This window comes from Homalodisca vitripennis, chromosome 5 (genome assembly GCF_021130785.1).
Source record: "Homalodisca vitripennis isolate AUS2020 chromosome 5, UT_GWSS_2.1, whole genome shotgun sequence".
NCBI classification, from domain to species: Eukaryota; Metazoa; Arthropoda; class Insecta; order Hemiptera; family Cicadellidae; genus Homalodisca; species Homalodisca vitripennis.
In genome coordinates, this window is record NC_060211.1 from 9734800 (window position 1) to 9756755 (window position 21956).

Here is a 21956-nt window from a genome sequence, read left to right on the forward strand (position 1 = left end):
TGTAACTAACATAAATACTACAAAACATATTACCACTGTACATTATTGTTGTAACTAACGAATCTAAATGTTTTTTCTCAGATTACCAAACCGAAGACTGATGTAAAATTTTTAAAGTTCTTGTAAGAACTACCTACAAACGACGGACAACCACAAAAGTGAACATCGGGGCCTCATGGATTTTTAATCCAGGCCGCCACAAAAAGGTGGCAAAAGAAAAAGAAAAAAAAAAAAAAAGAAAAACGTCACTGTGTCAGTCAGTCGAATTGTGTGTGTTGCTACGGTCGGTCGTTAGTTCGGTTGGTTATTGTTGTAAGTAATCAAATTGTTGTACCGTATTTGGTATTTGTCTTGATTCTCATCCATATCAACGTTTAAATCAAATAACAACCACAGGTATGTAGGTATAATCATATAGGCTAGGTTATTTACCTTTACTTTCACAATTTTAGGTTAACTTTAATTATGGGATTATTTCATGTAGTGACAGACCACAAACTTAACACCATTTACTCTTGGCCGAATTTAGTTTAACTGAATCCGAACAGTTAGCGTAACTTGAGATTAGCTATGCATTTACACTAAATCCAAAAGAAAAGTGTCCAAATCCAAGTAATCCAAAATGCTGACTGACAGACCATTGTTTAAACTTCCATGTAAAGAATATGTTCTAATTATAAACCTCTATCAACATTACTAGCCCTAGAATTTGTGTTAATCCTTTATGGAGTATGGGTTATTTAAAGTCAATATGATTTAGATATCAGTGAGGTTAATGGCTACAATAGCCATTCAAAATTTATGTTATTATTGCTCATCTCCCTAAATAAAAATAGGTACTTCATTGTATCAGGAGGCCACTAAAAAACTACATTATTAGAAAAAACAGACTATTTGACTTACTGTGGAAGTTACATGTCATTTCGTGCTATGTGTTCTGGGTAGGGTACAATAAGCGGACCCGGTTATTTATATCGAAGAATGTAATCATCGATACCTAATATTCTTTGTTTGAAGGTTATTTTTGACGATGGAAGGATTGTGAAGGAAACAGGATTTTTCCGGACATTTGCCATTTTTCTTAAAACCATATTGTGACTCCGTATGGTTTTAAGAAGTTCATCTTGCATGAACCAATAATAACGAAAGGGCCCATTCCTTTCCCCCTTCCCTTTTATTTCCGCCATCTTGTTTTAACCAGCCATGACGATTACCATTGGCTAGTCCCTCTGGTCAGTCGTAGGTGGTTAGTAGACGAGTGAAGACGTATTGTGACCTGTATTCCGTAGTTAAGTTATAATGATTAGTGTTTTGTATAGTTTTTTATTAAGTGCATGTTTATAGAGTTAGTGAAGTTGACAAACAACATGTAGGTTGTGATTCCTGACTTAGGCGTGCCACAACGCTTTGGTAAGATTTGTTTATTTTAACCTAGTTTGTAATTATGTATTAGGTTAGTTCTTTACCTGAAGAAGAGATCAGATTGCAGATCTCAAAACGTAGTGTTACTGATTTCTTGTTTCACTGAACGATGGCAAATGTCCGGAAAAATCCTGTTTCCTTCACCTAATATTCGCATCTCAAATCCTAGACTATCAATCGATATAAAAGTATCTATAGTCCTCAATAACAATCATATTATGTTTTAAATTAAAATATGAATTTAATCTTTCCAGTGATCAAACAAATTATTACAACCAAAATTAGGAAAACTGAAGACGACCATATTTGCTCCTCTGAAAGTTACAGTTGTTTCTTTCCCACAAATCTTATCACAAGTATTATCATCTTTCAAAGCAATGTCGTGTGGTTTTCTAAAATAAACTGCAATTTTTATAATCTAATGTTACTAATATAAAATTGAAATATTACATTACGAGTATTATTTGAATGTGTTTACAGCTGTTGATATAGATTATCTAAGTTAATTGTTCAAAATAATTAAATCAGTATCGATTGATTATATGGATGGTTATCATTAAGTAATATCGTTTGCCAATTTCAATATAAAAAACCGGGTCCGCTTATCGTACCCTACCCTGTGTTCTTTTACTATGTCCCAAAAGGAAGGGCTGTCAGCGAGAAGGAGGCCACTCTGTTTCTATGTACTATAATTTTGTTATTAGGCTAAATAAGTGGGTTTAGATTAGGATGTCATAAACACATCACTAGTAGTAAAAAATTTTAATGATAACTTTTATGAGGCCTCACGTGATTTGAGCTTGAATTTGGGTACTATCTCATTGGATGTTATTCTTTTGTCAACAAAGCACGCAGTGATGGGCAGGGACATTTCTGATTGGTACTTTTCCGACCTCAGATCATATGGCAGATCGTCCATCTTTTTTGACGTTATATGATATTGGGCGATCTGGCATATCAGAAAAAACATCCCTCGTCGAGATAGTACCTAAATTCAAGCTAAGATTACGTGAGCATCTGTTAACTTTTTGTATTTATAATGTATATTACTTATATAGGCTATATGTAGATATTACAAATAGTGGGTAGGGACAGAGAATCCTCACCGACATCGCTTCCTTACGAGAGGCAGAAGATGAAAATATGTCATAATTACTTGTAATTTCCATTATAAATCAAATAAAGTCTGTTCTTTTTAATTATGTATTTTTTAAGTCCCTAGTGTGATAGACTTTTCCAAAAATAGTGGCCTACGGATAATAAAAAAGTACCCAAAAATATATATGGTTTTAGGGTAAATAAAATTACAAATAACTTATGTTTTTTAATAATTGATATGTAAAAGTCAATTTGTGGTTATATTTGTGTTCTGTGCTTCTTGTTATTTTTTTATTTTGAGTGATAATCGATATTAACGTATATAAAATACTAATTTAAAGTCACATGTTTCAAATAAATAGAAATAGTTTAAACAATTACGTAATGTCATAAATGATTAAAAAACCCATTAACATTAATCAAACGAAAAATGTCATTTAAATAATAAAGAAATCATAACAATAAGATAAACATTTTGAAACGAGAAAGAAACAGTAACTCATCTTTTAGTGTTATTTTGTATAGTTTTGTAAATTCTTTTTTTATTTAAAAGAAGTTACTTATAGAACAAATTATGTTTAGAATATGAAAATGTGTTTATTGTTGGTGCCGATGATGTAGTTATTGTTCAAATTAATTATTATTGGTTGATTATATCGATGGGTGTAATGATTAAATATCATTTTATAATTTGGATATAAAAAACCGGGTCTGCTTATCATACTCTACCCCAGAACAGCTTCGTGTAGAGCATGAACAACCATACCTTGCAGTAATCTTCTAAGTTATTAGCATGTTTGATTGTGGATTATGTGAGCAGATAAAATATTTGGAAATTTTTTAAATTGGTCATTGTGTTTTTTCTGAGTGAGAGTGTGAGTTTGTCATGTAATCATGTGTTGTTTTTATATCGAGAACAGCTGTTTTTATGTGATTGGAAGTTACCATGTGGTATGTAAGTAGACAGTACTTACATATTTAATTAATAAGTTATGGTTACGTTAGTTTTGCCTATTTATTAAACTTAAGTTTGTTTTTTACACTATTTATTCATTTGCAGAAAGTTTGTTAAATTTGTTTGCATTGTTTTCAAATTTATTTTTACTCACACCTGTAATGAGATTCACATTATTGACGTTTTCCAATCGTCCCCCGAACAAAACAATATAAGGTTTTAGAGGGTGATGATGACAAATAATGAATTTTAAAGCATTAAAAGTGGAACTAATTTTCTTGTAAGATAGTAGGGCTACAGTATAATAAGGGGCCACCAACACAATCGGATTATGATTATCTTAGATAAACAAAATTCAGATAATAGCTTCATTTGCCTATTAGCTATCATCAATATACTTTCTAGGGTCCTGTGAAATTAGCAGCGGTCAGCAGCTACTTCCAGACTATTTGGTTCTTAAGAACTTTTTTTTAAGGTCTACCACTTTATAGTCGGGCAAGGGAAACTCAGTCGATAAATTCTTTCCATGTTATCATTAACACAATTTCTAGAACTTTGCTATGTTGGCAGTAGTTTATAGAGAGTTATGGGTTTTCTTTTATATGGGAGTATAAAATTGGTCAGGCAGTCAGACAGCATTTTAGACACTTCTTACAAAACTGCACAAAAAATATACTTGATCTGAGCTTACTCCAACTTATGCTGTCCTTCTTTTTTCCAAATCTGTATCAGTTTTGTCCTGTCAAATGAAGGTGATGAAATAAAATGGACATGATTTAATCGAAACAATAATAAATATAAAATCTTGTTAGGAATGGAAAATTATTATTTCGACATTATTAACTCATTGCACTCCCTTATTGAACAAAAGAGTAGGTAGGCACTTACGTATTAACACTTGCTGATCACACTGTCGTAGATTACATTTTCAAAAGTTGCGTTTACCAAAATAAAGTTTCATGTCATAAAAATTGGTACATTTTTGTTTTTAAGGTAAAATATTTTGCTCTTGAAAAAATAAAATTGCATCTTGTTTTGTTTTTGGCAAATACCAAATATGCATTTTCGTAGCACTAAAAAATGGGGTTAAAAATTAGCAGACAACAAGAAAACCAAAAGATAACTTCGTGCGTATACGAACAAGAAGGTTGCTGTGTAAAAACAAAGCGGTTGCTATAAGCGAAGAACAAAATTGCTCTTTATTGATGCACTGGCAGAATTTTTGTTGCGGTGGCGTTAATACATTATGATTAAATATAAACTACTGAATAATATAAAATAAAGCTGTCAAACCAAATAACATTGTAATTATTTAAAGTTATAGTTCAGCTGTGTTGTTATATCTAGAAAAATAAAAATACAATTTTTGATGCGGTGGCGTTAATATGTAACTACCAAACAATATAAGGTTTAAGTGGGTGAAAATGACAAAGTTATGGGGCAATCCAAGTAGAACTACTTTTCCTGTGCAGAGCATTTATTTCCTAGCATCTGTGCTGTACATCAAGAGGTCTTCTTATGCCTTCTGACTCTGAAAAACATCATGTTCAATTTTCTAAATCGATGAATGTGTGTCTTAAAAATCTGAAACTGTTCACATACCCAACACTCACACACGTAGCCTACTACATAATTTTCTAAACTACTCGTAGTTAACAGTCTTAGAATTGAGTTAGCAGTAGTTGAGCAATGGAGTCTATGGTTGATAATTATGAGCAATCACTGGATCTACTTAAACTTCTTTCATACTTTAATATGACGATCAGGAGACCTTTGAAAGATAACCATGAAAATTAAGTGCCGGAAAACCAATGTTGATCTAGCCCAGCGATAAGAAAGTTCATTGTCCACACGTAGCGCCGCTTCTTGCTTCTTATCTTGTCCAACGTAAAGATGGGTTGAGGTGCTCTGTGCTGAGGTCAATTGTTAGATAATATCTCGAAGGGTAGTTTTTGGTTTATGATTAAACAGAACAGTGGATGATAGGTTTGTCAGGTTTTTTTTTCTTTGTTTGCCTATTCTTATTATTGGCTCGTATTGAAATTGAAATACCTTTTCCCATATCCTGATGGTCATATTTTGGTACGTAGTTAATTTCATCATGGACATCATAGCCTGTGGACATCATGATGGCCAGGTGCATTGTGTCTGTTGTTTTACGTTTCTACAACACTGAAAGTGTTTTGCTTGTTTAAACTTGGGACAATTTGTATAGTGGGAGTTGTATTGTTTTTTTTTTATTGTGAGGATAAAAATGAAAGTTGTTTAGTTTTTAGTGTCATTGAATATTAAATTGTTAGTGGACAATACATTTACAATGGCTAGTCATTTTACTATATAGAATAATACGGTTAGATGAGCTTGCAATATTTTAAGTTAGTAGTTCCTTTTAAGAGGTTCCTTTAAAATTGTAGGGCTTTCTGAAACAGCTGTGTTTTTAAAGGGTGGCCTCCATTTAATCAGAAAGTACCTATTTTTCTTTTTCTGCCACTGTAGTCCACACTGGTAGCCAGGGAAATTTAGTTCTTTCCTAGGATCAGGTTATTGTTGAATGATTTGGCACTAGAACATTGAGTTTTCCCACCAACCCGAACCAATGGCTCAAAAAGAAAAAAAATAACATTTCTCAAGATAGTATTTAATATGAAGCTCAGACCTTGTTAGCACTTTAATCTTTACGGGTATTGCATCAATTAATTAAATAACTGTACACTTTCATCCATATGTACTACAACAAATATTATTGGTTGGCTTTTCTAGCTTTTAAAAATAGTGGAAACAATTTCTTTAGACAGGTCATGCGATAACATTACGTATATTTAATTGTAAGGTGTTCTAAATATTAATAATTAACAACCCAGTATCACTTAATTATAGAAATGTCTCTTGTCTTGATTGATCATGGCAAGATTGATATAAATCATTACTGATTTGGATACAACTGTCTTTGAAGAAAAGACCAGATTTAATTGTATTTTCTTAATTGTTTTCTCGTATTTCTTGATAGGATAAGAAGTAATGGCTTCCAACGGTGAGGATATTTTGGCTGGTTTCCAAGTAAACTGGATAATACTTCGCAACTTAGACACCGGAGAGATTTTGTGGCACGGCAACGAAGACTATTCCGTCAGTGAACAAGAACTTAACCTCAGCGTTCCAAAAAAAGCGTTGAAATCACGGTCGATCTTGAGGGAGGTAAATTTCTCCTCGATCGAAGGCTGGAACAAACTTAAACTGGTCCAGACAGTTCTGTACAAAGGAGTGATTATGGAAGAGTTGTATTTCGAGTACGGCCAAGTGTTGCCTAACAGCAGGCATACTTGGCGGTCGGTTATCGAGGCTGCGCCTGAAGTGAAGCTCATGACTGCCGATGTCTTGAGTGGCAATTTGGTCATTGTGACAAAATTTTTCAATGAAGATAATTTGATTACATCATCTAAAATGAGATTGTTTTATGTGTAAATTTATTGACTACTTCCTTATTATTGTTATTTTCTTGTTACATTTTGTCACAGCTAATTTTTGTTAAAGACCAATACTTGTTGTTTTATTACTTTATACTGTGGAGAGCTTAAGTATGTTCAAATAATTCAAAGTGTAATGATTTCATTTTGGTCATTTTTTTCTTGTTGTTCAAACATTGTAAGTTCTTTTATTGTTGTGTGATTTACACATTCAGTGGTTAAAAATGTATTCACAGTAACTAAATTTTCTCAGAGTTTTCTTCCTAGATTTAAAAATTATTAGCAAACATAAGTTTGTCTGAAAAAGCATCATTATGTAGCTTGTTAAATATCCCAGAAATAACTTTTTTATGAATGTTGAATATACCTTAATAATATAGAATTTGTTAAAGATACTTTATCGTAACAATCAAAATTGACATTGAGGCTCTTTTCAGTTAAGCCATATAATTTGAAATCAGGTTTTAAGAATCGTGTAGTAAAAACCTGGAGTAGAAGAACAAATTTTTTTTGGTCCAACTTATAAAAGTGAATCTTTGCACATGTTGCACTTTGGCGGTGCCAAATTAAAATTGTACAGGCTGTACACTGTACAGCTTCAGGTAGTGATATATTTTTTATTAATTTATGACTTGTTTTTTAATTAAATATAATTTAAGAAAATTACAGGTTTTTAAATGTTTGTTTTTCTTAACGGTATTAATTCTTTTATAAATAAAAAAAAACATGTCACTTTCTGAAATAACTCATGTACATATTGTAAACATTTAGTACTTTATTTGTAGTTGTTTTTTTTTCTTGACAACAAAATTGTATAAATGTTTTACTTTTAAGTGGCATAAATTTCATGTGAAATGATAACAAAAAGTTTTCCATTGAGCATTAAAAGTCTCAATCGAACAAATTCAAAAGTAGGCATTTCAAATGTGTAAATATAAAATAACCAAAATGTTTTTTTTTCTTTTTTTTTGGACACAGTTCATCTAAAATTAGTTTAAGTAATTCTGTTTTGGATAGTCAGAGCTAATAGGTTGTATCATGTCGAACTATATTTCTAATTTGTGCAGTAAATACACTTAAAATCCCATATTAGCAGTGATTGTTTCTGTATTGGGAGGATATTTTCGAGTGTAATATAGGCATTCTTTTTTAATTTGTATAAAAATGGATTACACGTCTTGTTGTATATAACTTTATTAAAACTAAAATATAGATTATTTATAAACACACACACACACACACACACACACACACACACACACACACACACACACACACACACACACACACACACACACACACACACACACACACCTTGTGAATTTGGCTGTGTTAGGATTATAAAAAGGAGAAAGTATATTATACTGATGGAAAAACAAAAATGTTATGTAGCCATTTAGAGTTAAGTTTTACATAGTCTCTAAAAACAATGTTTATTGTATTATCTTAAATGCTGCAGTAGTAATATTTGTAATATAACTCCATTAAAGCGAGTATTTGGTATTGCTATTGTAATTGTCATTGCTGTTGAAAGCATGAATTTAATGGATACATTACATACCTATAGCAGTTAAATTTGTTGGGTCCAAGAATGGGAAATCTGCTACCTGATACATTAAAGTGTCCAATGCCCCTGAGGACTCCAGTCCATGCGGTGTTGGCTATGTCATAAAGATCACAGACTCACTGAACCCCACCTTCATCCTTCCTGCCCACCCTCATCCTTTCTGTCCACCCTCATCCTTCCTATCCACCCTGCTGAAACCTCTGCAGAGTATTACTGTTACCGTCCGTACTGTTCTTCTTTAGGTTTAGTCTTCACAGCTCATCTTCCGTCTTCCGACGGATAATGGAAACAGTCGTCCTACTGACAGCACCCACATGTTTTCAGATTGTGTCATGACAGGGATTAAGTTCTCAGGTATCAGCTGTCCAGTGGTATTTGAGCTGTTAGCCCTTTCCTCCACCCACCTCTTGCAGAAGGAAAAGGTGTGTTCTGGAGTGTCAGAACGGGAGGTGTCCGAATCGTTCTTCCCAATCTTTTTAAGGTATCGGCCTAAGCAACCAATGGCCTGAAAGGATTTGTGTCCAAAAGTTAACCTCTGTATGATTCTTCGATGACTAGGCCTATGCTCGTATATCCGGTATGAACCTCTTAGTTCAAGCTTTGCTTGAAGCCTTCCTCTCATGCTGCCAGGCATCATAGAGCTTTTACTGCACTTTTGTCCTGTATTCTTCCTGCAAATGGTCTTCCTGTAAGCCGACTTGATTCTCATCGCAGCAAGCCACTACATCCTGAGAGCAGCTCCCCTTACCTTACCAAATTTCATCGCACTTGTCCACACTGGTGCCCCTTACAAGGCCTTGGACTGTGTTGCAGAGAAAATCAACCGCCACTTTGATTCCTGTAAACCCCTGATATTCCTCATGGTTCTACTTATCGCCACTGCCATTATATGTGCCCTTCTTGCCGTTTCCTCAACATGGAGAATAAAGGTTCTTGATCTGTCCAACCAGATACCCAAGTATATGATCTTGGTTTTCGTTATGATGGACCATGCCTTGAACAAGGAATATAATAGGCTGAATCTTCCTCTGTCCATCCTTGTCAATATCCTCAGTCTTGTGGGGCCAAATCAAGTCGTAATACCTGGAGATGATACCCAACTCGTTCAATGGCTTAATTAGCTCTCTCCATTAGAACACGCTTTCCATGACCACGAAGGCAAGGTCGTCAGTATATCTGATAATGTACATGGTGGGTGGGAGAGCCAAGCGAAATACATTATCTACAGTAAGTTTCACAAGGTCGGGTCAATCGTCGATCTATGTGGCACTTCATTAGTGACTTCTCTCCACATACTGTTTCCTAGATCAAGTCTTCTCAGACTTAGATAAGCCTGTATGATGTATCTCAGTTATGGAGATACTCTGTCTTCTTCAGCCGCTGCAGTATTTTCAGCTATGAAGCTTCTGGGCATGAGAAATGCCTTTAGCCACTGTCCAGAAGGATCACTGTGGGAATTGCCCGATAGCATTGACCTCCACCAGCAGCATGCCGTACCAACCCGACAACATTACCCACAGCAAATACTGTCGAACATCCAGGTCTAAAACCGAACTGATTTTCAGACAGAGCGTTAATTCTCTCAAGTTTTTATTGGAGCCTCTCTGCCAGCAGTTGTTCAAACAGCTTCCCCACAGCGCTCAACAAGCATAGAGGCCTGTTAGAGTCTGGGCTGCCGGTATTAAGACTAGTCTAGCCATCTTCCACTGCATGAGAAATCTCTTCTCCATGAGTACCATATTCAGAACAGCAAGAACTTTGTCTTGCTTCTTTCCAACTTTAGTACCTATGGCAAAATGTACTACCTAGCTATCATGGTCTCTTATTTGATTTAATCCTGTTTGCAATGGTGAGCTCATCCCTGGTGAACGGTGCGATCTCCAATGCATCGATTTCTTCATGTTTTACATGGGGATACACATGGAAACTCATATCCACACACTGCTGGAGCATTTCTTAATCCAGTACTGGGTGGCTATGCCCAAATTCCTTCATGACAATCCTGTAGGAATTTCTCCATGGATCTTTATCTAATGACTTAAATAAATCCTGCCTTGGTTTTCAGGATCTCTTCTTTTTATCTCTCTGATAGACTCACTGCCAGTCTACTAGGGGCATACTAAACCTTCTTCAATGCAGTGGTCTGTATCGCCCTTTCTTCAACCTGCAGTGACAGCACTACTTCCATGTCCAAGGAGCCTTCCACATTCCTATGTGCTTTTACTGCATTTTTTATGTCCTCTTCTTACTCAGTAAGAAGTTCAAGAAGCTCTTTCGTCCATATCACCACACGCCCCAGGCTTCCTCAACCTTCCAACATTGTTTCAGATTTCTGTGGGAGAGTCTCCATGAAACCTCTTAGAGGATTGGTTTACTGGATCAGTGCTATTAATGATCGGGAAATAGTCCGGTAAAGAGTTATTCCACTAAGGCAGAGAATGCTGCACCTTAGAGCTTCTGGCAAATGCCTCATCCTCTTCCTTAGTTGGCCTTCCAATATCTTTCTTCCGGATTGAGGGAGCCTGGTTGCGGTTTTCTCCCTGTTGCAGTTTTTGCCTCCTCCAGATTCCATGAGGCAGCCTAAAACCGGAATTTCAGGGAGAGGTCTCCTGCCTAGACGGTTACTCCCCCGAGGATTATTCTTTTTAAACTGCTCCATTTTAAGGTTTTCTAAAAACCCACAAAAGTACACATTGTTTGTGGGAGTGCCTTCTGTAGTCAGGGTCTTGCAGACTGTCTTGAGGACTGGACCCTTCCTGAGATCCTCTTCGGTTCCAGCCCCGTACTGTGTGGGTACCATGTACTTTCACCCACACAAGAATTTTCATTGACTTTTCCGGTCTAGATCCATGGTGTTTAGCTCTTCCATGCAAATGTGGCTCATCACCACGCACCAAGGTTTTGCATTGGTAATAAGAGCTTACCACTGTCTGGGGGTGGGGGCGACCCTCATAGGCAGTATACCCTCATGCCCTAGAACAAAAAACATTACAAATATACTTGTAATATATTGTACGCTATACCACTAAGCGTAAGATTATGTCTAACTTAATCTAAAATAGTGGAGCAAAAAATAAAGCAATTTTTTTACAGATAAAAATGTGGTTGTAAAAGAAGAAGCAAAATATGCAATATAGTGGATCTAGTGTCGAAACTCATTTCAAACATGATCTAAGTCAAGTTAATATGTCAGAAGTGAAGAACTATAACAAATAAAACAGTAAAGCCTATTCGGACTCTTTATAATTTTTTTGGTTTTTATTTCCAATCATATGTAAGAAATAATCAGACTTATTTTTATATTCAGTAGAAAAAAAATTTAAATGGCTGTTATTAGTTTTTGTACTTTTATTTTATAAAATGTCCAATGGATAAGTCAAGATTCCATGAATAAGTCAAAAATATTTTAGATTCTGGTATTGTTCAAAGTTATTTTTTATCAACTGAGCAATTAACAAACCCAAGTTTACATTTACAAAGAAGCAGAAAATGTTACAATGGTAAGTTGGCTTTGTCTAAAGTAACTTTATAACATGAAGTGAGTGAAGAAACTAAATACTTGTTTAAGGAGGGCGGGTGATTGATGGTAGATGGAGGTCCTTCAGTTGTAATACCTGTAAGCCTCCTGTAAGTCACTAATGCTCCACAAAAATATGGTTTAAGTGGAATGCTTTAAAGCGTTAATTTAAGTTTACCTCCTTTGGAAATGTGGACTTTTATCTCTTTGGACATCTGTTGCTGGTTGATATATTTTTTTAACCACCGTATTGCAGCTAAAACCATTTAATGGAAATGATTTTTAATAGCTAGTACAGAACGAACTAACAGCTGAACATTATTGTTTTGGTTGTGCTTAAAAGCATCAGCTGCTTCTCATTTCCCTCTTAAAAGTTTCTTCACTCACCTCTGGACAGTAGGTACACATAAAACTTACGTTTGAAGCCTATTTCCTGTAATCACTTTTGTAGCAGTAAGTAAAACGTGCTCCTTGTGTGTTGAAGAGATGATTTATTTGTTTCACAAGTACATGGTTAGGACTTGTACATGATTGCTTACCACAAAAACAATCAACTTTTAATTTCGAGTAATTTATTATACACATTTCTCAAGACGCTAAAATTATTCTTGATTATAAAATAATCCAATACAAAATACAAAAAAAAAATGTTATTTTTTCCCAAATTAAAATACATTTTTTTAAAATTATTAGTTAAGCGTTACCGAAGCCTATTACTCGAGGGGCTTTAAACATTTTGTTTCTGTCTATCTGCACAATAATATCTTGAAATTTAACTGACCTATAGACTGTTTGCGTGAAATTTAATTTCTACATAGACAAGAATTTGTTCTATGATGATGCGTGTCCAACCATGAAAATTGGCTGAGCATCATTGAAGCCTATCTCTTAGTAGACTGATAGAATTTCTTTTCTTCTGGCGGGGATGGAAAAATTTCTTTTCTGTTTGTCTATTTGTTTGTCTGCAGGACTCAAGAATGAAATGAGGTGTAGACTAGAAATTTTACATGAAATTTCATTGTAGCCTGTTATATGAAATGTGGTGTCCGTACTCTTAGCTTGTAAATGAAAATGTTACAATCATAATCGTAAAAACGTTTTTCAGACTACATTAATTCTAATTTATATTTCATTAATTATATTACAAATTTAATTTCAAACACTTTCACTAATTAAAAATTAACCCAGTAATACATTTATATCTTTAGCTATTGCAAAATAAATAACATGTTTTTATGTATTATAATAAATAATCATATAAATAATAAAAATATTTAAACGTATTTATTTAGAGCAGCCTTTAATAATAATAAAAATCTTACAGGACATTTTATGTTATTTTTTTAATAAAACCTTAGAAAAGAAGTACACAAAGTCATATACTCCAATATGTTTGTTGTAGTTGATAAAAAATGTTAACATTATCAGCCAAAAACAAATTTCGGGGTGGCGGGGATTGATAATGTTTATTTTGTACTACCAGAGAGTTTGAGTATTTTGTTAATCAATACAAAGTCCTAAATATAAATGTTTTACAACCATAATAAACAGTGTTAAAGTATGCCAGAAGCTTGTTTCCTTTATTCAATAAGTAAATAATGGAATTTGCCAATTGTCATTGATATTTTTTGCTTTAATTTACATTTTTATACAAAATTTCACCTTTTTTAAATAATCTGTTTTATATGTGATTCATTGTGTCTTAAAACTTGGAAAAAACAGCCAGACTCATGGTGATTAATACAAGCTTTGATAGTACTTTTCAGAAAATACTATTGAGCAAAGTATTATACAGTAAATTTTCCGTTGTACTGCTAAAAAATTATAAAAATAAAAGCACGTTACAAAATTAAAAAATATCTTATTAAAAGATTTATAAACTACAGCCAAATGACGAGATTTTATAGCAATAAGACTATCTACATGCTCTTTATCTTAGTTCAGGTTGAGTTTTGCCAAGAATTAAAACTAAATATGTAATATGCAACAAGAATGTAAAGGGAGATAAAATTTGTGATGTTTTATTAAACATAAATGTACTTGTGTAAAATCCGAGTGAAGTTTACTCGTAAAGTAAGATAACAGTAACACAATCAGTTACATAATCAGACAATGATATCATGCACTTTAATTGCTGATTTATAGTTGTATGAGTGAAATCTTGATACCATATGCAACACTTACCTTTAGTAATGTCATTATTTAGACTTCTGATCTGGCTTAGGTATGCACAATAATGTTGTGTAACACTCTTGCAGCTTATTTAATGTTTGATTACTAAACTAATGTATGTGTTCTAAATGTAGAGTTGGATGTCCACATATTTAAAATAGCTAATTGATAGTTGAGTTAAGTGCAATGTTGGAAAGGTTTTAAAAAATGTACATAATTATCGATAGGCATATTAAAAAGTTGTGTGACATTGAAAAAATTATTTGTAGTTATATTTAAACATTAGTCACTTTTAATCTAAATAATGATAAGGTATTTGCTGAGATTACATACAAAGTTTCAAGTCAGTAGCTCATTTCATTCTTGAGATGTTCTGCAGACAGACATACTGACAGAAAAGACATTTTTATATCCCCCGCAAGACAAAAGAGAAATTGTGCCGACCAATTGAGAGATAGGATTCAATTATGCATAGCCATAACCCATGAGTGGACGCGCACCATCATAGCACTGATATATTAGGAGAAAATACAAAATTTCTAAATACTCTGACATATTATAGAATGAGAAATATTAAATGATAAAGTGTCGGCCAATATAAGTATACTTTGGTTATTTTTTAAAAATTTTACATTGCAATGTTCATAAGATTTGAGTTAGTTCGGTTTGGGAGGCCATTCGAAGGGGAGGGGTGCATTTGGTTTTTAAGCGGAAGGAAGGAGCGCTGTGGTTTAGGCAGGAAGCATGATAATAATACAGCCAGTGTACGCTTATGATATTATAAATCATAGGCACGGATTCCGTAAGTAGGGTAACTATACAAATTTGCCATCGTTTAGTTATACAAAAAATCAGTAACACTACGTTTCGAGATGCAATCTGATCTCTTCTTCAGGTAAATAACTAACCTAACACATAATTGCAAACTAGGTTAAAATAAACAAATCAAACCAGAGTGTTGTGACACGTGTAAGTCAGGAATCACAACCACCTTGTTGTGTGTCAACTTCACTAACTCTATTAAGTACTAAACAGATTAGATATTTGTAATAAACCATAGCGGAGTTACAGTATGGTTTTAAGAAGTTCATCTAGTACGAACCATTAATATAAAAGGCCCACTCCTGTTCCCTCCTTCTTTGCTGCCATCTTGTTTTCTGCCGTGACGATTGCCATTTACTATGGTCAGTCGTAGGTGGTTGGTCGGTGGATGCAGACCTATTGTGACCTGTATTCTATAGTTCAGTTTTAATAATCAGTGTTGTGTTTTCTTGTTTATTAAGTGTACAAGTTTTAGAGTTAGTGAAGTTGACTCACAACATGGTGTTTGTGATTCCTGACTTACGCATGTCACAACACTCTGGTTTTATTAGTTTATTTTAAGCTAGTTTGTAATTCTGTGTTAGGTTAGTTATTTACGTGGAGAAAATATCAGATTGCAGATCTCGAAACATAGTGTTACTGAATTTTCATATCATTAAACAATGGTAAAAATGTCTAGAAAATCCTGTTTCCTTCACAATCCTTCCATCGTCAAAAACAAACTTCAAACAAAGTATATAAATTTAACATTTTTATTTGTGTTAGTGGCTAAGGAGAGGAGGATGATATGCTTATCCCAAACACTACCAACCCTTGGAATGCTGTGATTAACTAAACCTCACTTTTAAACACGTTTTTGAGATATTTCACCTTCTAACAAATTGTTAATAATTTCTGTAAAACGTTGAATTATGTGTTTGATTTACTTCTAGGGTACTATAACGATAATGGTGCAGAAAAATGGACTCTACAGACATGTTTGAGAATCAGCCTCCTGTGGAGATACATGAACGACTACTTCACAGTGCTCGCAATGGAGACCTGTCGGAACTACAGAGACTGCTGCAGGCTCGATCAGAGGGCGAGATCGAACTTGACGTCAGCTGCAAAGGTCGGTTACATTCAGAATTCTGCAGTAGCTTGACACAGGACATGATTGTATTAAATGTTGAAACAGTCCAGAATGTAAACGTTTTGATAATAATGTTTTAAAATTATGCTTTTTTTACTTTGGTCAGTAGTGTATATTTATTATTGTACGCTTTTTAGGTAAAAGTAAAAGCAATTTGGGTTGGACTCCCCTTCACTTAGCGTCGTATTTTGGCCACAAGGAAGTCGTGGAGCTGTTATTGGACCATGGAGCGGACATCAACGCTGTCAACGATACCGGTGACACACCACTGCACAAGGCTTCCTTCATCGGCCGAGAGGTGAATCTCAGTATATTAGTTTGATCAGTTTTGACCACCCGTAATGACAAACACTGTATTACTGTTAAATGACAAATAAAGTAACATTAAGGATACAGGGTAACTCAAAACTTATTCATCTGTGAGGTAACATACCTCAAATGAAAGGTAGAAGAAACCACGACTATCCTTTTTTAAATGGTAGCTGATTAATTGTATGGTAACATGGTATTACACAAGCAATTTAATGGTGGGATGGATATATTAAAGGCTTAAGTTATGAACAAATGCTCCTATAATTAAGAAATTTTATTTTTGTGAGGTCTTTCATGTTCAATGAATGATGATGTGTTCATTGAACACGAAAGGTCTCACAAAAATACAATTTCTTAAGTACTTGAGTGTTTGCTCATAAATTAAGCATTTGATTCCAATAAGAAGAAGCTGGTAGAATGTATATTAAAGGCTCATTAAATTTGAAATGTTTATTGGTTGTCAACTCAAAATTTATCATTTTTCCTTGTCTTCTTTTAAGTTGTATTCAGCTTCTCCACTCCATGGGCTTTGGGCTTTTGTGAGAATATTACCTACAATAAGGAGGAGATTCTGTATTGTGTGTGTAGTAATAAAAAGTACTTTGCTCACACTCATAGACAGATTCTGGGCTACTTGGGCAATGGATTAGTTCTATTTCCTTCTGGTTAATAAATTTTACTACAAGGAACTATTCATTTTTTGGATTCAGTTCAATTCAAACTCTGTTATGTAATATGTAGATCCATAATGTGAAATATTTAATCTCAAAACAAGATCCTATTTTCTATGTACATTCTTGAAATAGGCCTAAACCAACTGAAATGTGTTCAAGATATAGAGACTTTTGGTAAACAAACTAGTGAATAACCTGATGGTTCACCCAAGAAGTTTAATGATTCAATGTCTTGAAGTTTAGGCCATGTCCTGGACTCGAGTCTATCGAAAAGGTAAAATGACTGGGTGATATGGTGGTAAGTTCGCCAAATTCGAAACAAATTTACAGTCTTACTTCCATCACTTATTCTCATTTTCAATCAGTCCGTGAGCTGTCACTTTTCTTGACAAGTACAAGTTTACCTTTATCTAGAAGTCCACTAGACAAGATCCCATTAACTATCGAACAAAGATTTCAAGCTAATCAGCATCTTGACAGTTTTATCTTAGTATTGAATGAAATAGTGTGTTACCAGATTACTCAGAAATATTCTTAACATTAATCAGTCTGGATTTCAACAGTAGAAATCAAATGAAAAAAATCTGAAATACTCACATGTTTATTTTAATTAGGTTCCTTATTCCCTACTTAAGGATAATGTGGAAAATCAGGTCCATCATAAACAATCCAACAGTTGTAAAAATCCAAATCCAGAGTAAAAATCCAACATGGCGGACACCCATCATCTAGTGTGAAAGTGATCCTACATTTTAGTGAAGTTTAAGTGGGAAAATCAACAAAGTACCAACTTAACTGCACACCAATCAATACTTCTAAACTGTAAGTTTAGTATCATCTATTTAAGGAACATTTAAATACCTTGAAGACAATAAAAATCCAAGAAAACTTTAAGTAACATCACGAACTAGATCAACAACTGCAACAATTTTTTTTCAAGATATATCACATAATATAACAAAACTCAAGCAATTCTCTAACTAATTTTATTATTTTATAGCACTACTGATATTTATTTTTTCCACTGACAACAAGTAAATAAATAACAGGCTGAATAAAACCTAAACAAAACAGTGACGTCATAGCCAACAAGACACTATCTAGAGCACCAGCTGCTAGAAAACAGATAGAGCCAGCTATTAGGTCAAGCAGATGGGAATATTTTGCTCGACACCTGCTGACAATGCGTCTGTGACGCTGACCTCAGACAACACGGCCTCTACTTACTGGCTGTCATCAGCAAATATTTAGCTTGTAGCAAATCACTACTTACAGAGTATTATCTATGTTTTAAATATCTGACATTTTTATTTATCATTTTCTACTTTTACTTAATACAGACTATTTTTACTAAGAATTTTCTATTAATACCTCTACTAAACTGACTCTGAAATGCCCACTAAATATCCATGTGGTATATGCAATATTGGAGTAACAATTTTCTGGTATTAAATGCACAGGCCTATGTGCAAAATGGTACCATGCAGGATGCCAAAATATTTTAGAAAAAGATTTAAAAAAAAGGCCACTCATGAAATTGAAAAATGGCACTGCATGGCATGCAGGATATCTAAAACACCACCACATTACCAAACCGAATTGTTTTGACTCAGAAACACTAAATACCTCAGACACCCTACTGAACTAGAAATGAGTCTTATTGAAAACAACCTAATAGAAGGCTCTAACAGTCCGAGAGGATGACCTCCCAAATGGCTGCCAAAATAGGATCAGCATTAGTAGCTGAGAACGAATTGCTAAAATCAGAGAAACTAGCACTCCAAAAGCAAACTTATCAGTATGGAGGGGAAATTGGAAGAGATGGAAAACATTGAAAGCAAATATTTGACAAAAAATTGAAAATCTTCTACAGTTAAATTCAGATATTCAAGCCCAACTTGAAAAACGAGAAGAAAACTGCGCTTAGAAATCCAGAATTCATCTGAGGATAACGACCTTTAAACTGGGTCAAATGATTGATAACTATGCAAAACAAATAGTAGAACTAGAAAAAAAAGCAACTCCATACTGCAAGAAAAAATTCCAAAACACAGAAATAACAGCTGTAGTATGCAAGAGCTCATATTCACAGACTTCTCCTATGGGGGATGCCAAATATATGAGACTAATCAAACCGCTGTACTATTGGAAATATCAAAAATGAACTCAAAGCTTGACCAAATGGAGCTATCTATTAAGACCATGGCTTCAAGTGCATTTTGCCAAAACATAAATGACACTCTCGCAGGAGTCAGTCAAACCTGTAGCAAATTACTTACTTTATCTACAAAGACAACAAATGCAGCTTCTTCTATTGACTTACCTATAACACATGTCAGCCCAACTACAAACGCCAGGAGTCAGCCAAACCTGCAGAAAAAAACTGAACAATAACCCTGACTACATCACCAACAGAAAAAAAATCCATCCCCAACCTCAGGAGTCAGTCAAACCTGCAACCAAAAACTGTTTTATACCTGCAAGGACAACAAAGGCAAAGCCCACTATTGCCTTACCCATGACAGATGCAAGCCTAACTACAACGCCAGGAGTCAGCCAAAACCTGCAGAAAAAAACTGAAACAATACCCTGACTACATCACAACAGAAAAAAATCCATCCCCAACCTCAGGAGGGTCAGTCAAACCTGCAACCAAAAACTGTTTATACCTGCAAGGACAACAAAGGCAAAGCCCACTATTGCCTTACCCATGACAGATGCAAGCCTAACTACAACGCCAGAGGAGTCAGCCAAACCTGCAGAAAAAAACTGAACAATACCCTGACTACATCACCAACAGAAAAAAATCCATCCCCAACCTCAGGAGTCAGTCAAACCTGCAACCAAAAACTGTTTATACCTGCAAGGACAACAAAGGCAGAGCCCACTATTGCCTTAACCATGACAGATGCAAGCCTAACTACAATGCCAGGAGTCAGTCAAACCTGTAGTAAAAAACTGAAGCGTACATTGAGTACACCACGGACAAAACAAAACCTTTCAGTAACAACAGGAATGAAGCAAAAAAAACGGACTATAAAGACTAATCAGTTTTAGTGTCTCCCTTCAAGTGGCAAAAGCTGCTGAAAAAATCCAACATCCAGCAATCCCAACTACCTACAAACACACTAATAGAATTTCACAAAGTGAAGCCACTCAAACTTCAACTCCCATAACTGTAACCGGAATCTCAGCCAGAACCACATGAACATTTTTTAGTCCAACACCTACCAGAAGCAGACCAAATTCAAAACCAGATACTTCATAAACTCAAACCTCAAAAAAGCCCCAGAAAAAATCTAAATTATAATGCATCAAAACATTTCGTGGACTTGATAAAAAAGATTGATAGGCTGAACCACCCTTCTAAGCAATAAAAAATCCCAATATCTTGGTGCTTACCGAACATGGCCTCAAAAGCAAAGAATTAGAGAGTACTAAACTCGAAGGATACTCTTTAATAGCAAACTTTAGCAGAGAAGGCCATAAGCTGGGAGGTGTAGCTATTTATGCAGAGGACACTCTAGCAGACAGCACCAAAGAAACCGCTATATCCCACCTATGTCAAGAGTTCTGCTGTGAAGCGGCTATGGTGTCGGTAGAATCAATTGACAGAAACATACACATCCTGGGAGTATACCGGTCACCCAGAGAAAATACAAGGGCTAGTATAAATGTTCTGTCAAACATCCTAGACTACACACAAGCACACAATAAACACCTAGTGCTGATCGGAGAAGATATTAACATTAGACAGGATGAAAAAAACCATAGACAACACAATCTTAGAAAACTGAACTGCACACACACAACATCAAAAGATTGCCCTTACTTGCCACCCGCATTACTCATGACACAGCCACCTCAATTGACTGTATATGCACCAACATACCTGAGTATAACATTGACACAGTCATTCTACAAACAGGACTTTCTGATCATACTTGCTCAGATATGTCAGATAAAAGGCTATGAAATAAACACTCTGACTGCCGCAAACTTCCTTCAAAAGACAATTCAGTCCAACCAACCTAGATAACTTGAAATCTCTTCTGATGAACAAAAAAATGGGATACTATCAATCTTGCCCCTGATGCTGACTCAGCTTACGATATTTTTCTGGAAAGTCTTGAAATTTATCCCTTGACATTGCTTGCCCCAAGAAGAAAAGCAACAGGAAAAACAAACCAAAAAACTTTGTGCTATGACAATGAGACAAAAATACCTCAAGGATATTTTCTTAAAGGCACTTTACAAATATGAAATGACAGGAAATATCCAAGATAAAGCAGTTATGGTGGAAAAGGAAAAAAAATTATGACAACAAACTTAGAACCCTACGACAAAATGCAAACTCACACTTCATTGAGTCAGCTGCAAACAAAACCAAGGCCCATATGGACAGTCATTAACCATGAAAGAAAAGGACAACACAAAATCCCATCTCAATCCAGTATTATAATAAATGACAAAGTCGTGAATAACCCATCTGAAGTTGCAGAACATTTTAACATTTTCTTCTCTCAAGTTGCTGAAACGACACTGAAACTTAGCAACCATGAAAAACAGTTGGAAATCAGGATAAAAATGAAAATGACCAGTCTATAGTAGACAACTGCCAAACTGTTTTTAACTTAGGCCCCACAAATTTCAGAGAAGTAAGAGCTGCCATCTATTCCCTTAAATCAAAACCATCCAGTGGAATGGATGAATATTCAGCTAAAATTGTAAAGTATTGTGCTGATGAGCTTATACCACCTCTAGTCAGCATAATAAACAAATCTTTTTAGACTTGGCCAATTTCCTACTGCATTAAAACAA

The 21956-nt window shown here is 34.7% G+C and overlaps 1 protein-coding gene across 2 annotated transcripts in view; it reads left to right on the top strand.

Annotated features, from left to right (window-relative positions):
• Positions 1 to 244: 244 nt before the first annotated feature.
• LOC124361786 (oxysterol-binding protein-related protein 1-like) overlaps positions 245 to 21956 on the top strand; it is a 140004-nt gene continuing 118292 nt past the window's right edge. The window contains exons 1-3 of one of the 2 annotated variants that reach the window (XM_046815761.1): positions 245 to 396; positions 15950 to 16128; positions 16287 to 16447. In XM_046815761.1, coding sequence (XP_046671717.1) covers positions 15978 to 16128; positions 16287 to 16447 — 312 coding nt within the window. In that variant the 5' untranslated portion in view covers positions 245 to 396; positions 15950 to 15977. Of the gene's footprint in view, positions 397 to 11862; positions 12007 to 15949; positions 16129 to 16286; positions 16448 to 21956 lie in introns of those variants that run through there. The other variant, XM_046815762.1, reaches the window with a different exon arrangement.